The sequence below is a fragment of the Suricata suricatta genome, chromosome 9 (assembly GCF_006229205.1).
Source record: "Suricata suricatta isolate VVHF042 chromosome 9, meerkat_22Aug2017_6uvM2_HiC, whole genome shotgun sequence".
Taxonomy (NCBI): domain Eukaryota; kingdom Metazoa; phylum Chordata; class Mammalia; order Carnivora; family Herpestidae; genus Suricata; species Suricata suricatta.
This window is the reverse complement of record NC_043708.1, coordinates 31,186,124-31,204,408: the sequence shown is the minus strand read 5'-3', so window position 1 is coordinate 31,204,408 and position 18,285 is coordinate 31,186,124. Positions and strand designations below refer to the sequence as shown.

The following is an 18,285-nucleotide window of genomic DNA, read 5'->3' as shown; positions in this document are numbered from 1 at the left end:
GTTGGAGGGATGGAAACACACTTGTGCTAATGGGTCAAAGGCTCCAGGCCACTATAATTGGAGGCCGGAAGGCAGTGGAGGGAAAATAGCCAAGGCCACCATTCTATGTTCCAGGTAGGTACCACACTAAGCATAAAATGTACTTGTGACATCTCTGCCTCCAGCGATCCTACGAGGAGATATGCTGAGTTGAATAGCATCCCCCAAAACTCATGTCAACCCAGAAACTCAGAATCTGACCTTATTTGAAAATAGAGTCTTAGGGTGCCTGGGAGGCTCAGTTGGTTAAGCGTCTGACTCTTGATTTCAGCTCAGGTCATAACCTCAAAGTTCGTGAGTTTGAGTCCTGCCTCAGGCTCCGTGCTGACAGTGCGGAGCCTGCTTAGAATTCTCTCTCTTCCTCTCTCTGTCCTTTCTCAGCCACCCCCCACCCCAATAAATAAATAAATATTTTTAAAAAAAAGAAAAGAAAATAGGGTCTTTGTAGATGCAATTAGTTAAGATGAGGTCATATGAATTAGGGAGGGGCCTAAATCCAATGACTGGTGTCTTTATTAGCAAAAGGAGAAATTGCATCATTGAGACACAGAAGCAGCCATGTGGGGACGGAGGCAGGCACTGAACTAGGCCAATGACACCAAGGATGGCCAGCAACCACCAGGCGCCAGGAAGCAGCACGAACGGCCTCTCGCTCAGAGCCTCCAGAAGGCGTCAATTCTGCTGATGCTGACACTCAGGACTCCTCCTGACCTGTGAGAAAACACGTGTCTATTGCGTTAAGCCAGCCAGCGTGTGGCCATTTGTTCTGGTGGCCCCAGGAAGCTAACACAGGAGAGGGCGCATGATCATCTGCATGTCACAGAAGTTGCCGGTCCAAATGTACTCTGCTTCTGGGTGGTGGAGTTGGGATTCAAACCCCAACCTAACTGACTCAGAGAAGAAGAAATCATCATGATGACAAGAACCATCAACAAACTACACATACACAGCATCGTGCTATGACAGGAACTCTGCCTGATGCATCAGATGTAGTAATCCATTAAATTCTCATAAACCTATGAAGTTGGTACTCTGATTACCCCCACTTTACAAACGAGGAAACTGAAGCAACCAAAAAGCTAATAAACTTGTCTAAGGTCAAGGAACCAGTAAGACACAAACCAAAACAAACAAAAAGCAGGAGAGAAAGGACTCAGGGCCTGGCAGTTCAGTCAGCAGAGCACGAGGGTCAGAACCCTTGGGGAGGCAGGAGGTCGGGCTGGCCTTACCGTCCGTCCAGGCCTCGTGGATGGAGGCCTTCTGCCGGAATTTCTCTGCCAGGTGGTCGAGCCGCTCCAGCCTCCGGATCTCATTCAACAGCCACTCCTCATAGCCCTTCTCCGCCTGCTCCAGGCAGCCCCAGGCATTGTTGATGTCCTGTAGGGATGAGAGGCACGGAGTCAGCCCCCCCCCGCCCCCCCCCCCAGACCCACACAGCTGCCTTCCAGAAGAAGCCCCCTTCCCACCTCAGATGCACCTACCCAGCCCTCTACTGGTGTTATCTGGGCTTCTGGGCTCCAGGCCTCCTGGACAGGGAGTGAAACCCGAGTCCACGTGAGCCACCCAGCTGTAGGGCTGTGGATGTGCGGCCTTGTGGAGAAAGAGCCCAACCCCCTCTGTGGCCCAGGATTCTGACCAATCACAGCGGCTGTAGGGCCAGCCAGGGGAAAAGAACAATAACCGAAGGAAGCAATCAGGCATGGAAGCCTCCCAACCTCCTTGCATTTCTGGATCTGCTCCTGGGTTCTGGGCAGTACCCTGGAGCCTGCAAGGACCCTGGTCTGGGTGAGCTGGCCAAGCACCTGAGGACAGTGACAGCTGCTGAGCACAACCCACAGCCCTTCAGACAGGGAGCCACCCACAGGGTCATCCCTACAATTAGCACAAGGGTGCCCGCTGAGCATATGTGGGCTGAATGCAGCCCATGTGCCACCTGGGGGCCCGGGGGACAGGCTGCATCCACCCAGAGGGGGAGCTTCTAACTCACTCAGAGCACCCTCTGGCCAGCTGAGGCTCTAGCCACCTAAAAGCTGCAGTTGCAGCCTGGAATCTGTAAAAAGATTGCAGTTTTCCAAAGTGCATATGCAATGGCAAGGGCCTACTTCCGGTCCTCAAGGGCCTACCTCCGGTCCTCGAGGGCCTACTTCCGGTTCTCAAGGGCCTACTTCCTGTCCTCCAGATTCCCCGGGGTCCTGCCAGCTTGCCAATGCTATTTGCCGGCCTGGCCATTCCCTCCCCTTCCTGCCTCTTATACCCATGCCTCCTCATGACTTCTCATTTTGAAGGCCAAAAGCTCTACTTGGTGGATTTTTAAATTTTCTTTTGCATGTATCTCTGGCTCATAACATTTCTCCCCGAGTCTGAGAGAGGGCAAGAAGGAAAGGGAAATAATATAAGTAATGTAAAAGGAGATAACAACTTGGAAGGCTATTCACAAAATAACTTTAGTTTTTTTTTTATATTTTTTAATGTTTTATTTATTTTTGTGAGCGAGAAAGAGACAGAATGCGAGCGGGGAGGGGCAGACACAGACACACACACACACACACACACACACACACACACACACACACACACACAGAAGCCAAAGCGGGCTCAAGCTCAAGATGTGGGGCTTGAACTCATGAACAGTGAGAGCATGACCTAAGCTGAAGTCAGATGCTTAAGCTACTGAGGCACCTAGGAACCCCTTAGCTTTTTTTTTTTTTTAAGCAGCTTATTAAATAAAACATACTTTAAAATTTCCTTAAAAATCATACTTACATAGGGTGCCTGGGTGCTCAGTCGGTTAAGTGCCCAATTCCTTTTTGAGAGAGAAAGAGAGAGAGTGGGAGAGTGCAAGAGGGACAGAGAGAGGGAGAGAAAGAAATCCTAAGCAGGCTCCACACTGTAAGCATGGAGCCAGATGCTGGGCTCAAACTCATGAACTGTGAGATCATGACCTGAGCCAAAATCAAGAGTTGGACACTTAACTAACTGAGCCACCCAGGCGCCCCAAGTGTCCAACTTTTGACTTCAGCTCAGATCATGATCTGATGGAGTTTGTGGGATTAAGCCCCGTATTGGGCTCCGTGCTGATGGCTCAGAGCCCGCTTGGGATTCCTTCTTCTCTTTTTCTCAGCCCGTCCCTCTACTCATACACTTTCTCTCTCAAAATAAACAAGACATTTTTAAAATCCTACCTATAGACTAAAAGAATCTTTTTCCCCCAAAGACCCCTTTTTTTCAAAAAACATTCTAATTAACATTTTAATTAATTTCTATTTTCTGTATTTTGCATATTTGTATCTTTGAACTATCCTACCCAAAAAAAAGCCTAAGAAACAAAAAAACCCAACTCCTTACTTGTTGAAGGTAATACATTTTTTAAAAAGTACTTAAAAAAGATGTCACAGAGGAGCTCCTGAGTGGCTCAGTGGGTTGAGCATCTGACTCTTGGTTTTGGCTCAGGTCACGATTCCAGGGTTGTGGGCTCGAGCCCCGGGTCAGCTCTGCACTAAGAGTGGAGTCTGCTTATGATTCTCTTTCTCTCTCTCTCTCAATCTCTCTCTCTGCCCCTCCCCCACTCGTGTTCTCATGCTCTCTCTCTAAAGAATAATAATAAAATTTTTTAAAAAGTAAAAGCTATCCCAATTGCTACTGAATTGTGCTGTTTGATTCAATACATCAAGAGGCACTCTGTGGGCAGAGTGGTTTTCTAAGGTGGGGGGAGTTGGTGCTGGGAGGCCCAGGTGGATATTCAGGGGGCCAGCGGGGCAGGTCTGATCTGGGATGGTCAGATGAGACGGGGCTTGAGCCTGGCTGGGAAGGGAGAAACGGTTTCTGGAACAGCGTATGCAGGTGGAGGGCAGCCCGGCCCACCCCATCGGGGCTGCCCTCGGCCAGGAGCGGCTCAGGGCTGGAGGCGGCCAGACCCGGGCCCCTGTGCTCACCGAGACCATCCTGCCCTCAGAGGGCATGAAGGCGGGCCGGTTGCTCAGGCGCAGCTTGGTCTGCAGCGTGTTGAAGTTGATCTCCAGCTGGCACTTCTCCTGCACCTTGGGGGGCTTGTGCAGCCGCCGGTAGTCCCGGAAGTCCTCCAGCTTCTGCTGCATGGCGTGCATGGTGTTCTCCGGCGCCCGGTTCTCCAGCCACGGGATGGTGCGGCGGATCCACTCCAGCAGCTGAGGGTGAGGATGCCAAAGGCATGAGGAGCCTGGGAGGGGGCGCCGAGGGCCGCTTCCCTTTCCTCCGCTGGCTTTTTGGCCCCTTCCCTCCGAAGGGGAGCCAGGGGGCTCCTGACAGCGCATCCTGTCCCAGCTACCACTCCCTGGAGGTAGGGCCAGGCCCCAGGGTGTCCCCTCTGAGAGTCACAGGCTTCATGCAGCCTGGCCACTGGCCTCCTCTCTGCCAGGGGAAGGGGTTAACTCAACTGCCCTGCTCTGCTGGAGGAAGAACCGTGGTCCTGGTAGCAAGTCGGCTTGACCAGGAGGAGACCCGAGCTCTGGGTCTAGCTCCACTAGCTGGCTGGGCCCAGGAAGTAACAACCATAACAGCTGTTTCCAGCGGCCCTTGTCTAGAATTCTAGAATGTGGGTCTCTGACTCTAAAAGAAGAGGCTGGCTTCTGGGGCACAGGCAGGGGACAGCCTGGATGCGGTGATGACAGTGGAGGAAGTGGAGGAGGAGTGGAATGGGTGACAAGAAATAGAACGAGCACCTGCAAGGTGCCAGCGTGTCACCCAGACTGACTCCTCGGAATGAGGCTTGGAATCTTGTGGGGGTTATGTGCTGCGATCCTGTCCCAGGTTTCAGAGGGGTAAACCAAGGCACTGTGAGGTTATGTGACTTGCCAAGGTGACCAAGCCAGAATGACAGAGCAGGGCTTAGACCTGGGGACCTGCATTCTCACTATGCTGGATGGCAGATCCACCAAGAGGCGGACTGAGTTGTTCAGAAGGCTGAATTTGTTTAAGGAAGAAGCAAGTGGAGCCTTAACCCAAATACAGCGAACGGCAGAACAGCAAACCCAGTCCTGTCTCCTCCTGCCCCCTGGGTGGGCCCAGCTGCTCAGCTAGCCTGAGCCAGCACTGACACATCTCTAGTCCATATCCTCCCAGAACCAGGCATACTGTTTTTCGGCCAAGCAACTCCCAGAACAACAGTATACCAGGCTAGAAAGGCCCCTGAGATCCCTTGGCTTAGCGCTCACTCGACAAGTGAAAAAACCCACGACCCAGAGACATGAAAAGTTTCCCAGGCTCACTGTTCATCAGTGAGAAAACCAGCCCATGACCCGGCTCTCTGGAGCCTAGACATCGGCCCCACCTCTGCCCTGGGTCAGCTGAGCTGGGACCAAGGACTACGCCCAGCCTTGGACTGTACTCCAGGGATGGGTTTGGAGGTACAGGTTCTGGGGGCTCCCTCTTCTCCCAGGGTGGGGTAGCGGAGTCTTGCTGGGGCCAGGCTGGGAGAACTCAGGAGGTACCCACATCGCTGGCCAGCTTCTCATAGTCTTCCATGAGCTGCTCATTCTCCTGGTTGACGGCCAACACCTTGCAGATGCGATTGGCTGCTGTCTCCGCCTGGCAACAAGAAAGGGGGTGGGGGTCATGGTCAGCCCAGGGCAACAGGAGCTCCCGCCCTGCAGCTCTACACGGCAGGAAGGCAGCCCCTGAGGCTCTGAGTCCACGTCCTCCTCCTCCTCCTCTGCCAGCCCATGCTGGGTCCCACAGGTCAAGTGAGCCCAAAGAGAGAGCTTGGGGGCTGAATTGGGGCCCTTGGAGAAGGACCAGAGTTTGAGGCCAACCATGCACGTTGAGAAGCAACTAATGTGATGACTGATAAAGTCAGAACGGTCAGCTCAGGTAAAGAGGGGAGAAAATTCATGCCGAGCTTACAATCCCCATGGGAGGCCCTAGGATTCCCCAAGGCTCAGGCTCTGAGGCTGGAATTGCCAGGATCTTAGGAGATGCAGGAATTCAAACCTGGGAGCCTGGAATAAGGTGCTGAGAAGCAATGGGGCCTACAGGACAAAGAACATCAGAGAAGGCTCAGGGACCCCTACTGCATGAAGGGACCAACCCAGCATGCACAGAATGTCCAGAAAGCTGGGCACAGGCCCCGCGGGGAAAGCAGAGGCCTTGTGCCGAGTGAGTGCCAGGCAAGCAAATATCTGCCATGGGTCTTGGCAACAGGAGGAATGAAAGAGGATTAAATGGAAATCAGATGCAAAGGCCTGGAAACTCCAGGGGACACCGCCGTCTCGGGCCACGGAAGGCACCGCGGACCTAACACCAGCAAGGGCCAGGCAGTCCTAAATCACCAGGAACTCAGGTAACTTTTAAATTCATCTATTTTCTTGTGCACATCATAACCCAACTCCAAGGGGAGGGGAACTCAAAGCCTTTTTAGGGTCCTGGGATAGAAAGACAGCCTGGCAATAGGAGCAGATAATGCCTATTCGAGAAAGGTGAGCCTACAGATGACAAGGGTTTAAGGGATAGAAATATGGGACCTCACAGCTGGTTGATGAACAAGGCAAAAGGGTTTTGACTGCAGCAAGATAAACTGTGGCTAGGCATAAGGAAGAACTTCCTGAGAATGAGGGTGCTTTGAACTGAAAAGGAGTAACTAACATGTAGATGTTCTTCCTTTGCAGAGCTTTTCAAATAAAACACCCACCCACCAAATCCCGGGGTTGGGAGTGGCTGCTGGGATGTGGGGGAGGGGGTAATGCAGAAAGAAGTCAGCATAAAGGTCTTTTCAAGCTCAAAGTCAGGAGATCACACCTCCCAGCCCAGGACAAGGTGTTAGAGCAGGTAGGCCTCCACTGGGTCAACTGTGAGAATGGCCAGAGGGCCTCCAAGATGGGCACGTATGAGTCTTGAGTCTCATGAAACCGAGGCAAGAAGTCACATCCTTAGACCCTCACCGCCCCGCCCTCTAGCCGAACTCTGCCCTGGGGACGCCATGACCACTTCTCCCATAGGACTCCTGATTGACTGTCCTTCATCTTAGGAACCAGCAAGCAGCCACAGAGAACACCGAAAGGTGACAAAAGGGAAATTTCTTCCTGGAGACGGTGCAAAAGATGTGGGGCCCTTGGAAAGAGCAAGGTCATGAGAAACATGCCAATGTGCCCATGAAGAGGGCTGGGGGCAGCCATCTGCCTGAAGTGACCAGGGCCACTTCCCGTGAAGGCTGGGGGGGGGGGGACACAGGGGGCCAGCGGTCTCTGCAAGGACATAAGTAAGCTACGTCCAGCACGCTGACCAAGTGGGCAAGAATCAGAGGCAGTCACGCATCATAGGCAAGAAGCAGCTGCCACTGAGAGGTTTCCTGGGCAAAAGCCCTCCTGGGCCGATACCCCCCGACTCATCTTGAAATCTTGGGCTCAGTGCTCATAAGCTTTGATTTGTGAGTCAGTTGGTCAAACTGGTGGACTGAGTGAGGCCTGTGTTCATGGGCTTCTAGGAGACAATCCCATGAGCCTCAGCGGCCTTGCCCATCCTCAGAGCCTGTTGGCTGCTCTAGGATCAACAGAGGCTCCTCTTGGATGCCGTCTGGAGGACGTTCCCAAGTAGGCCACCTAGGGACTTTTCACAGAGACCCACCTCTTTCCCAAGCTCAGCCTGCCCTACTCCTAGGCAGCTGCTCCAGCAGAGACTGAGAAAACCACTCATTATAACCAGAAAACCTGCCTTTGGAAAGCAAGCATGGGCATCACGGAACAAGAGTGCTTTCTTTAGAAAAGGCAATGGCCCGTCTGCAAACTCCATCGGGATTGCCGCCACCCTCCAGGGACAGCCCCACTTGCACGGTTACCTTTAGGAAGGAAGCAGGCTCCTGGAATCCAGATTTAATTTTAAGGAAGAAGAAAAAAAAAAAAAGACAGGTAGAAACCTCAAGACCTTGACCCGTCTGTTTCAAAACGCTCACTGCTTAACTCCCTCCCTCAGGCTGGCAGCCCTGTCCTGCAGAAGCCTACAAGGTCCCTTTACAAAGAAGGCTTCAGGGCTTCTGGGCGGCTCAGTCAGTTAAACGTTCAACTTCAGCTCAAGTCTCAATCTTGCAGTTCGTGGGTTCGAGCCCCGCTCTGTTAGCACAGAGCCTGGAGCCTGCTTCAGATTCTGTGTCTCCTCCTCTCTCTGCCCCTCCCATGTTCATGCTCTGTCTCTCTGTGTTGCAATAATAAATAAACATCCACCACCTCCCAGGAGGTCAAAGAGACTACGCAGGAAAGACTAATGTGAAATAGTCGCTGGCGTCCCTGGGGTGGAAGGCAAGCAAGACTCATGAGCCTGGGACCCAGGCTTATCGGAGCACCCCACCTTCTAGTATTCTAGATATTGTTTCTCCCGTAGCCACAAGAACCCCCTCACTATGGGGGATTTAGGAGAGAGGTACTTAGCACTGCCAATCACAGGCAGACTGCCCAAAGGAGAGACCGGTTCTAGAGGAGAAAAAGATTTGTTCTCTGAGAGAAACAGAAATGGAAGCACTATCAGAAGAACAACCGTAGGAGAGTCCTGACCGCAGGCTGTGCCCGCAAGAGGAGATGGACTGTTCCGGAACCCAAGAAGCCAAACCAGACTGCCCAGACATTTCTGATGTTGGCAGAATTTGCACAAGGGATGTCAGTGTAAGAGTCATTAATGGGCTGAGAAAATATTTTGTAACACTAGGCAAAAGATTACTTCTAAACGCAAAAAAAAAAAAGACTTCTAGAAATCTGGGCGTAACTTCCCTTCATTTGTATTTTCACAACTTACTTTAAGTTATATTATTACACAGCTTAACACAGAACAATCTCTTTGGCTTCATATTAGTAACTTGTTTTTTAAAGTTACAGACTATTATGTCTGGAGTACTAATAACTTAGTAGTCCCAATTGAAACTCCACTATCCCAAGCCACGATGCTGTGCTATTACGCAGCATCGAACTCACTGGTACAAGGTAGTTAATTAAGGTAATATCTAACATCCAAATGTGGTCCAAATGATGCTCACTGGCTCTGCCACCCACAACCCACAGATTCACATGAATGCCACAAAAATGTCATTTGTGACCTTTTTAGTCAAAAATTTCCCAAATCTATCTGAAATTGCCCATTTCCGTCCTCTCTCAACCTAGCCTCTCCCTGTGTCTAAGTCAGCATCCAGCCCCAGCGCCCCTGCCAGCGAGGTCTGCAGACAAAGGAGTGCAGCACGCTCCCCAGCAGCTGCCTCTGGCTTCCTCTGTGCTCCCTGACTGGGACCAGGGCTAACTCGCTGTCCCCTTGCAGGCTGACCTGTGACACCTCGAAGCTGTCACACAATCTGTGACCGCCTTCTTGACCCTTGCCGTGCCTTCACTTGAGGACCCCTACTCAACACTGACCCCCAAGATCAGGTGCCTCCTGTGAAGAAAGCCTCCGTGTGGTGCAGCCCCGCAGCCCTCGCCCCGCCCCTCCCCTGCTTGGCCCACAACAGAGCAGGCACTGATGGGACCATAGCCATCATTAGCCCCCGTATTTCAGGGTTTCCCCGGAAGAACCATAATCCCCTGGGGGCAGCATGGCTGGATCCTTCCCTCAGGAGATTCACAATGGGACAAAAGCAAGCAAGGGGCCAAATGGAGAGATGCAAACATCCCCACCTACTCCTGAAAGCATCCAGAAACACCTGTAGCGGATCTCACCTGTGCCTTGCATGGTGTTTCTCCCGAAAATCACCCAGAGACCATGTGATTTACAGCACTAACTACGTAAAACAAAATATTTTGCTTTCCATTGATTTTAAATTGACATGGGGGACAAGGAGAACAAAGGAAAACTGAGAAAGAGTCAGAACCGAAAGCAGAACGTCAAACAGAAGTTGGTCCTCACCTGACAAGGAATACCCATGACATGCCCTTGTGTACCATACGCCTGTATGGGGACGCAGACAGCTACATGCACGTGCACACGCGTGTACACACACACGTGCATGTATGACGCTGCACTGCCTTTCTAGTTCCGCTGCTCAAGGCTTGACAAGAGAAGGGCAGTGGAGAGGATGGAGGGCACTGGTCATGGGTTTCAGAGTATGTCCCCCACCCAGCACCAGACATGGAGACAGTCAAGGCAAGAAGAGTGTGTGAGTCGGAATGAATCCTCCTTCTTCCACAGGAGAAGGGGGAAGCTCCCCGTCCCCCGGGTCTGCTTGGCTCTAAGCAGTTGCCTGAATCCTTAGAAGTGGTTAGAGGCCCTCGACCCAGGACATGAGAGGTATTCTCCCCCTACCCCCCCACTGGTGACCTTGTCCTTGAATGTGGACAAAAGGAGCATGAAATGGTTGCAACAAGGATGAGAGGGAGGGAGGGGGCATGGGGGAGGTGGTATGAGATCCGGGAGGGAGAAAAGCAGGCTGCTAATGCACACGCACATACGCACACGTGCGCCCGCACACACGCTCTCGCACACTCCCGTCTGGGCACAGGGAAGGCCAGTGTCAGCGGGCATGAAGCCCAGGAGAGAACCCTTGGAGGGGCAGGGGACAGGGAAGAGGAGCGGGAAAACCCCACAGCAGGGAGCAGTCTAGCTATGGAGGCAGGCAAGCAGGCCCTCCGTGGTCATGGGGGCTGGGGAGCCCACCAAGCAAGGGGACAGATGCTGCTCACACCCTGGCTGACACGTGGCAGGTCAGAGGGGCCAGAAGAAGTTGACAAGAGAGGAGCAGCAGAGGTGGGACAGAGAGAAACAGGAGGAAGCAAGAGGCAGGCCAGAGAAGAGGCTGGAAGGGGCTGGGGACCCTCGGGGGTCAGGACACCTGTGAGGACGCCTCCACGCAGGGCAGCTCTCCTGTCTCAGTGCCAGTGAGGCCTGGAAGGCAAGGAGGGCTCCGGTGCCCACCCAGCCAGAGGATGGGGCTACAAGCCCACGTGTCTGTGTGTTATTTTTTAAAGGCACCTCTTCCCGAGGCATTCCTATCGGAAAACTGTCCTACTGACATGTTAGAGTGTGTCTGCTGCCCTCTGCAGGATGACTTCCGTAACACATATTCAGATCTCCATGCTCTACGGTGCACACATGGCAGCCTTGTGGAGTGTGCAACCTGCACCACGTCCGTGGCAGGCCTGGTTGGGAAGGGCTCTGAACCCCTGGCCTGGATACCAGGGAGAAGGCAGGAAGACTTCTCCCCAGCCCTGTCTGCTGGGTGATTTGAAAGGATGATCTTGACTGAGCGGGAAGGAGAGAAAATGAAGGGGTCCTGACTGTTTAAGGGAATAGTTAGGAAGCCAAGAGCCGTATCACTTGGGATGAGGGCTCTTGACTCGGGGTCCAGGGAAGGAGCTGAGACCATGAGCTTCTTTCCCATCTGTGACCTCCGCGAAGCCCCGTGTGCATGGTCAGAGACACATAGGGGGCCATCCAGAGGCTGGGGCTCTCTGGCACCTCCAACTGGCCAAGAGGAGGAGGGGCTGCTCTAGTCCCTCCTGTCCCTGCAGGGCCCTGCTTCCGGAGCATCCCGGGAGGAAGGAAGAGGCAGGCGGAGGGCAGCAGGGAGAGTGGGCGAGGCCGAGGGAGAGCTCACCTTCTGCGCACCCAAGAAGGCGTGGCAGTGACATGAAACACTAGGTCACATGGCCTTCCCATCCGGCCTTAGCTGCCTACACATCTGCACAGAGAAGGAGAAGAGGTTGAGAGGAGAAAGGGAGCAGCAGCACAGAATAAACGCAAACAGCCGTGGTGAACAGGGAGAGCACAGGACAGATGCACAGACAGCAGATGAGGGAATGGGCAGAGAGAAACGAAATGAGATGGTGGGAAGAGAAAAGGGTGAGGAGGTGGAGAGCACAGGCTGAGACAGGAAAGGGAGGGGGATAGAGAGAGAGAGCAGAGGGGGAAGACTGGACAGAGGTGCGGGGGAGCACCCCCATCATGCATCTGGAGACAGGTCACTCAGACTCCATGCGGAGGGTGGGAAATTTGCCTGAGCACATCCAACCAGATGTGACAGGTCCACAGCCCGAAACCATGAAGGCCCAGCCTGTGGTCATGTCAACCTGCATGTTGTGTTTCCAGGGTCCTGCCTGTGAGCGGGGTCTGGGAGAGAGGCTCCTGCTGCCTGCACTAAGCCTGGTAACAAAAATATTCACTGATCTTTAGTTGTGGTACCCTCGTGCAGTGTGCAACCTGCACAACTAGACTTTAAACTCAGGCCTCCCTGAGCCAGACTGAGCCAGGACATTTGAAGGGGTTCACAGCTGCCCACCTCCTCCCTTCCCCCTCCAAGGGGCTGTGCTTATGCCTGAGAATACAGAGCGCAGAGTGACGCCACATGTGGGTCCCAGGCAGGATACAGAAGGTACCAGGGCCCAAAAAAGCTGTGGACAGATTTGCTAAATCATGTCTGTGAGGGGGAGAAAGGTGAGGGCTTTGGGACACCTCTGCAAAATAGGTCAGTGAAGATAGGAGATGCCTCCCTAGGGGAAGCCTGGCTGCTGTGTCAGAGCCTGTGGCTTCAACAAAGGTGGGCACGGAGGGGCTGCTGCCTACTGCGCCTTCCAGGAGTCCAGAACCCCCAGGCCAATTTCACACATGCAGCTCTTCCTGCTCAAGCCAGCACTCTGGGCCCCAGAAGGCGAACTGGAGCCCAGTCGTCTGAGACTGCAGAGGAAGAGGAGAAAAGGAGCGGAGGGGCAGGGTGAGAGGAGCCGAGCGAGAGCAGCACGCCACGTTGGCACCGGGAGCTAACTCTACCAGAGAGACATGCCATCCAGACCCTGTTGCCAGGGAGAGGCGGGCGGGGTGGGGGCGCGTGGTCTGGGGCCCGGCACGAGGTGTGCTGCCCAAGGAAGGGGCGGGGTGGGGGCCCGGGTACCTTCTGGGCTCCCGAGAAGGCGTGGTAGAAGCTGGACACATAAGTCATGATGGCCTTCTCATCCGGTCGGGCGGTTCCGACGATGTCTGTCAAGAAATATCTGGAGTTAAAAGCCAGCTGTGGAACACATGATGCACTTCCTGATGGGACGCGGAAAGAAGCTTGCGGAACCTCCAAGTCATCTTCCCACATGTTGAGCCCGAATCTCCCCAGATTCTGGCCTCAGCTTCCACTTACAGGAATGTGAGAGGTAAAGGAAGGAGAGAAACAGTGCCCCGAGCAAGCAAACAACAAATCCAGAAGAAGGAACATTCCATGAGCAGCTGTGCAACCAGTCCCATGGCAGGAGTAAAAAAGGGATGAAGGAAGGAGGGCAGCACTACAGATCGAAAAAGACACGAGAAATAGAACTAAATGCCATGCGCAAATCTTATTTGGATCCTGGTTAAAACACACCAAGTCTAGGGGCGCCTGGGTGGCTCAGTCGGTTGAGCATCTGGCTTCGGCTCAGGTCATGATCTCACAGTTCATGGGTTCGAGCCCTGCGTCGGGCTCTGTGCTGACAACTAGCTCAGAGCCTGGAGCCTGTCTTTGAATTTTGTGTCTCCCTCTCTCTCTGACCCTCTCCTACTTGTGCTTTGTCTCTCTCTCTCTCTCTCAAAAAACAAAAACAAAAACTCTAAAAAGAAACAATTGGGGAAATTTGATTTTGAATTACACGCAGATATATCAAGGACTTAGTCACCTTACTAGGTATGACATTTGTTCTATGGTTGCGTAAGACTATTTTTAAGGTATGTGGTGGTGAGGGGCGCCTGGGTGGCTCAGTCGGCTGAGCGTCCAACTTCGGCCCAAGTCATGATCTCACAGTTCATGGGTTTGAGCCCCGTGTCAGGCTCTGTGCTGACGGCTAGCTCAGAGACTGGAGCCTGTCTTCGGATTCTGTGTCTCCCTCTCTCTCTCTCTGACCATCCCCTGCTCACACTGTCTCTCTCTCTCAAAAATAAATAAAACATTAAAAAAAAATTTCTTAAAGGTATGTGGTGGTGACATGCTGTGATGTCTGGGGCTTATTTTATACTATTTCAATAAAGACAGCAAAAGGGAAAAAAGTGACAAAATCTAACTGGTATATCTGTACGATGGATGAATGGAAATTCCTACACTATTCTTGCTTTTGCATATATTTGAAAATGGGTCCCAGACCGGTATCATCACAAACTATCCCCTCTCCCTCCCATTCTCCTAAGGGCCCATTCGTCTTTCTAAAAAGGCACTTGCTTTTCCATAAATGCCAGTTGTCCCCTCCGCTTCCCTACAGGTTAGGGATGGATGCGGATCCCGAACTCCTACGCACGCCTGGGCAGTACGCACCCCCGAGAGCTCTCGTGGGCAGATGCACGATGCGCTTGTTAAGAGACTTCTGTTTGCTTTTCTCGTTAACCTTTCACCCGTCTAATGTACAGGCTCGCAGCCGGACAGCCCTAGGTAAGGGGAAAGGCTTTTTCCCTCCCCTACACAACACGGCGACACTGAGTCCCACCCCAGCACCCACCACCTCAACTCCAAGAGAGAGACGAGACCACCTTCAGGCAGCTGACGCAGAAACTGCCTCAAACCCCTTCCCAGCCCCAGCGAGCTTCCCCTCCAAACCCCAGGGCACCAAAGAATCCCCGACAGGCAGGTGACCCCCAGGCTCCCCAGATGAGGTCCCAGAGACCAGGCCTCTTCCCTGCCCACCTCGGGCTGCCAGGCCCCGCCCCTCCCGGGTGAGAAAAAAGCCAGAGGCACAGACGGAGCCGCCTTCTACCTTCCGCATCCAACATCTTGGGGATGTCCAGGTACTTCTCCGCCACATCAAAGGCTGTGTTCAGATTTGTGAGTGGGTCGTCCTAGAGGGAGGAGAGGGTGAGGCATGTGAGAGGCCCAAGAAGTCACTGGTTACCCCCGTGTAGGTGACCACAGATGGGGGGTGGCAGAGGGGACTTCTGCAGGGGACTTCTACAGTCCTCTCTCCTCCAAGGTGTGGTCCTTGGGGTCAAGCTCTGTGCGTACAACACTCGCTTCACCTCCAGGGCTTGCCGTGTGGGCGTTTAAAAGGTTGTCTTTCCTCCTCGAGCCTCAGTTTGTCAGAAATGGGACAAAGAATACTGGCCTGCAGCTCAAGAAAGTCCTGCTAAGAACGACATGCAGAGAGCAGAGCGCTGGCCTGGGCACCGTCAGGCGTGGCTTCTGGTTTTAGCTCTGCCACCAGCTTCCCCAGCCGTTACTCAAGAGCTGGACGAGGCACCCTCAAGCCCCTCTGCTGCTCACATGCCACGAAATCTGAGGGCACCTTCACACAGCTACCGCCTTTTGCCTATTCTGGCTTCTGCCGCCACGTCCAGGAAACTCACCAGGGACTGGTGAGGACGTGGAGAAATCAGAACCCAGGGCACCACTGGTGGGAACGTATAAGGGCGTGGAACACAGTATGGAGGGTCCTCCGGGAGTTGGGCACAGGGCTCCCTTTAACCACGCAGGTCCACTTCGGGGCATATCTCCCAAAGAATTGAAAGTGGGGACTCACACAGATGTGCAGACACAAAAAAGCTAAACGGTGGAAATAACACAAATGCCCACTGGCAGATGAAGAGAGAAACCAAATGTGCAATCCATACAATGGACTTTTACCCCACCTGAAAGCGGAAGGAAGTTCTGACACATGCAGGGTGACCCTTGAACACATCGTGCTAAGTGAAATAAGCCAGACACAAATATCATACGATTCCACTGACGTGAGGCGTCCAGAGTAGCCAAATTCATAGAGTCAGAAAGTGGAGAGGCTGGGGGAGGGTTGGGGTGGGGAGTGATGGTCTAATGGGTTCCGAGGTGGAGTCATGCAAGAGGAAGAGAGCGTGGAGGGGGAGAGCGATGGCAGCACAGTCATGTGGGTGCACCACGTCACCAACCCAAATGTCACCACCACAAACACCTCGACGTGGCTCTAGCTTTCAGATTATATGTTTTGTGTTTTCATGTATGATACGTTTTATGTTATGTATATCTTACCGCAATTAAAAGAATTTTTTTTTAATGCAAGGAAACACCACCACCTAGTGACAGAGTTCCTTACAAGCCCTCCCCCTCTACGTCTTGGTGCCCCCTGGTTTTGGCAGCCCAGGACCCCATTTCCCCATTGGCGAAGACCAGAATCACAAAGTTACAAAGAAATAAATACACTCATTCCGGATACTTTCAGGAAGAAACTGCTTAAAATAGAGAAGGTGGAGTCCTTCTGGGAAAGCTTCTGACAGCTTCCAGAATGATTTGAAAAACACTGCCAAGCAGGGAAAGTCACTTCCGTCCTGGGCCTCAAGCATTCCTGCACACGCGCCTGCCCCACTCCACTCCCAGGGACCGCCAGGCCCCCGTCCCCGCCAAGGCCAGAGCGGGAGGAAGAGCTGCCCAGTCAGGAGCCCCAAGGCTCTCCCCTGTGTCCAAACACCTGCTGGCTCTGGCAACCTGTGCTTTCTGGAAAGCATCCACACTTCAGTGAGACCAGGTCTGTGCTAGGATTAGGGCTGGATTTTACTGATGCTACTCAATTAAGGAGAGGGGAGACACAGTGAAACAGGGGGGTGGCTGGCTGGCCGGGTATCAGACCAAGGCCCCTCGACTGTCACCTCCCAAATGGCTGAGGCTCCTGGAGCCTGTGGAATGGGGGAGGGGCTGTAGAGTCACAGCCAGCAGGGCCCCACTTTGTATGGGTTGGCCAACAGCTATGGATTAAGTGGCTGTCACCTCACACACTGGCATAGCGATACACACACACTTGTCACCAGAGAGCATCAGGCAAACAGTAAGGAGGTATGTGATGATGCCTCTTCAAATTGTTTTTTAACGTTAATTCATTTTTTAAGAGACAAAAGACAAAGTGTTAGCAGGGGAGGGTCAGAGAGAGAGGGAGACACAGAATCCGAAGCAGGCTCCAGGCTCTGAGCTGTCAGCACAGAGCCCGACATGGGGCTCAAACTCATAACCATGAGATCATGACCTGAGCCGAAGTTGGATGCTTAACCGACTGAGGCCCCCATGTGCCCTAGTATGTGAGGATGCTTCTAGGGTTTTCTGCCTCAGCTCTATGTGATTTGGCCACACAGCTTTCGGGTAAGTTAGGGGATTCTCAAGCTGATTTTTTTTCCTTGCAAGGCAGCTGACTTAGAGTAAAGGGACCCTCCTGCCCATTCAGAGGGTGGCTTGGGAAGAGCTGGACTCTGTCCAAAGCCACGTGTAGCGGGGAGGCTTCTCTCCTTCAGCAGGTGGGCCCAGGCCCAACCTCAGGCTTAGGCCCGACTTAGAGTAACTGGAGAGGATGGGAATCTGCTCCCTTCCTCCACAGCACCCCGGAAACGGGGGGCTTCACACCCTCATGGAGTTCCCAGAGCAGCTCCCGTACCACCAACACCCAGCCTTGCTTCTGGGGGCACAGGCCAGATGGGGGTCTTCACTGAACACTGTGTTCTCCAAGTGTCAAGGTCAAGTGGAGAAATATAAGAACCGCCATTCCAAGAAGCTGCCTTGTCAAGAGAGTCACACATATGGACAGGTGACATTCCAACTCAAGGTCTAGATCATCATCTGGGGGTGTGGGGAGGGCTCCAGGGGTGGCCTCTTGGTCCTGGGATGGGCTGAGAGGGAAGCTGGTGAGTGAAGTCAGAGTGGTCCGGGACAGGCCTCTCCAAGGTCGAGGTTGGAAACACAGCTCCCACCTCCTGGTCTATTCCACAAAGCAGACATGTGCTCACGAAAACCCTCCAGCAGCTTCATGCCAAGACCCTAAGAGGAATCAGGCAGCAGCTACAGGAAATCTCCCGGCCATGGGGCACTTGGGGGGCTCAGTTGGTTAAGAGTCTGACTTTTGATTTTGGCTCAGGTCAGGATCTCACGGTTCGTGGGTTTGAGTCTGCGTCGGGCTCTGCGCTGACAATGCAGAGCCTGATGGGGACTCTCTCCCTCTTTCTCTCAAAATAAATAAATAGAGTTAAACAAAAAAAAAAAAAAAGAAAAGAGAAAATCACCCAGCCAAACTTCAGCAGTGACGGGAACCTGCTGGGACCATTCACAGCAAGTCTTGGGCATGGATGGGAGTAAATACCTCTAAGAATATGCAACAGTTTATTTTTTTTTTTTTGACTGAATCTCATTTTATTTTTATCCTTAATGTAAACTTTTTTTTAATAGTTTATTGTCAAATTGGTTTCCATACAACACCCAGTGCTCTTCCCCACAAGTGCCCTCCTCCATCACCACCACCTCTTTTCCCTCCTCCCCCTTTCTCTTCAACCCTCAGTTCGTTTTCAGCATTCAATAGTCTCTCAAGCTTTGCATCCCTCTCTCTCTCCTCAACTCTCTTTCCCCCTTCCCCTCCCCCTGGTCCTCCA

The 18,285-nt window shown here is 52.9% G+C and overlaps 1 protein-coding gene across 4 annotated transcripts in view; it reads right to left on the bottom strand.

Annotated features, from left to right (window-relative positions):
* Positions 1-18,285, bottom strand: part of ACTN1 (actinin alpha 1) — a 97,510-nt gene that overhangs the window by 12,018 nt on the left and 67,207 nt on the right. For all 4 annotated transcript variants that reach the window (XM_029952882.1, XM_029952883.1, XM_029952884.1 and 1 more), the window contains exons 7-11: positions 14,673-14,754; positions 12,863-12,948; positions 5,509-5,601; positions 3,972-4,202; positions 1,269-1,416 (exon numbers count right to left, since the gene is read on the bottom strand). In XM_029952882.1, the coding sequence (XP_029808742.1) occupies positions 1,269-1,416; positions 3,972-4,202; positions 5,509-5,601; positions 12,863-12,948; positions 14,673-14,754 (640 nt within the window). The remainder of the gene's footprint in view (positions 1-1,268; positions 1,417-3,971; positions 4,203-5,508; positions 5,602-12,862; positions 12,949-14,672; positions 14,755-18,285) is intronic.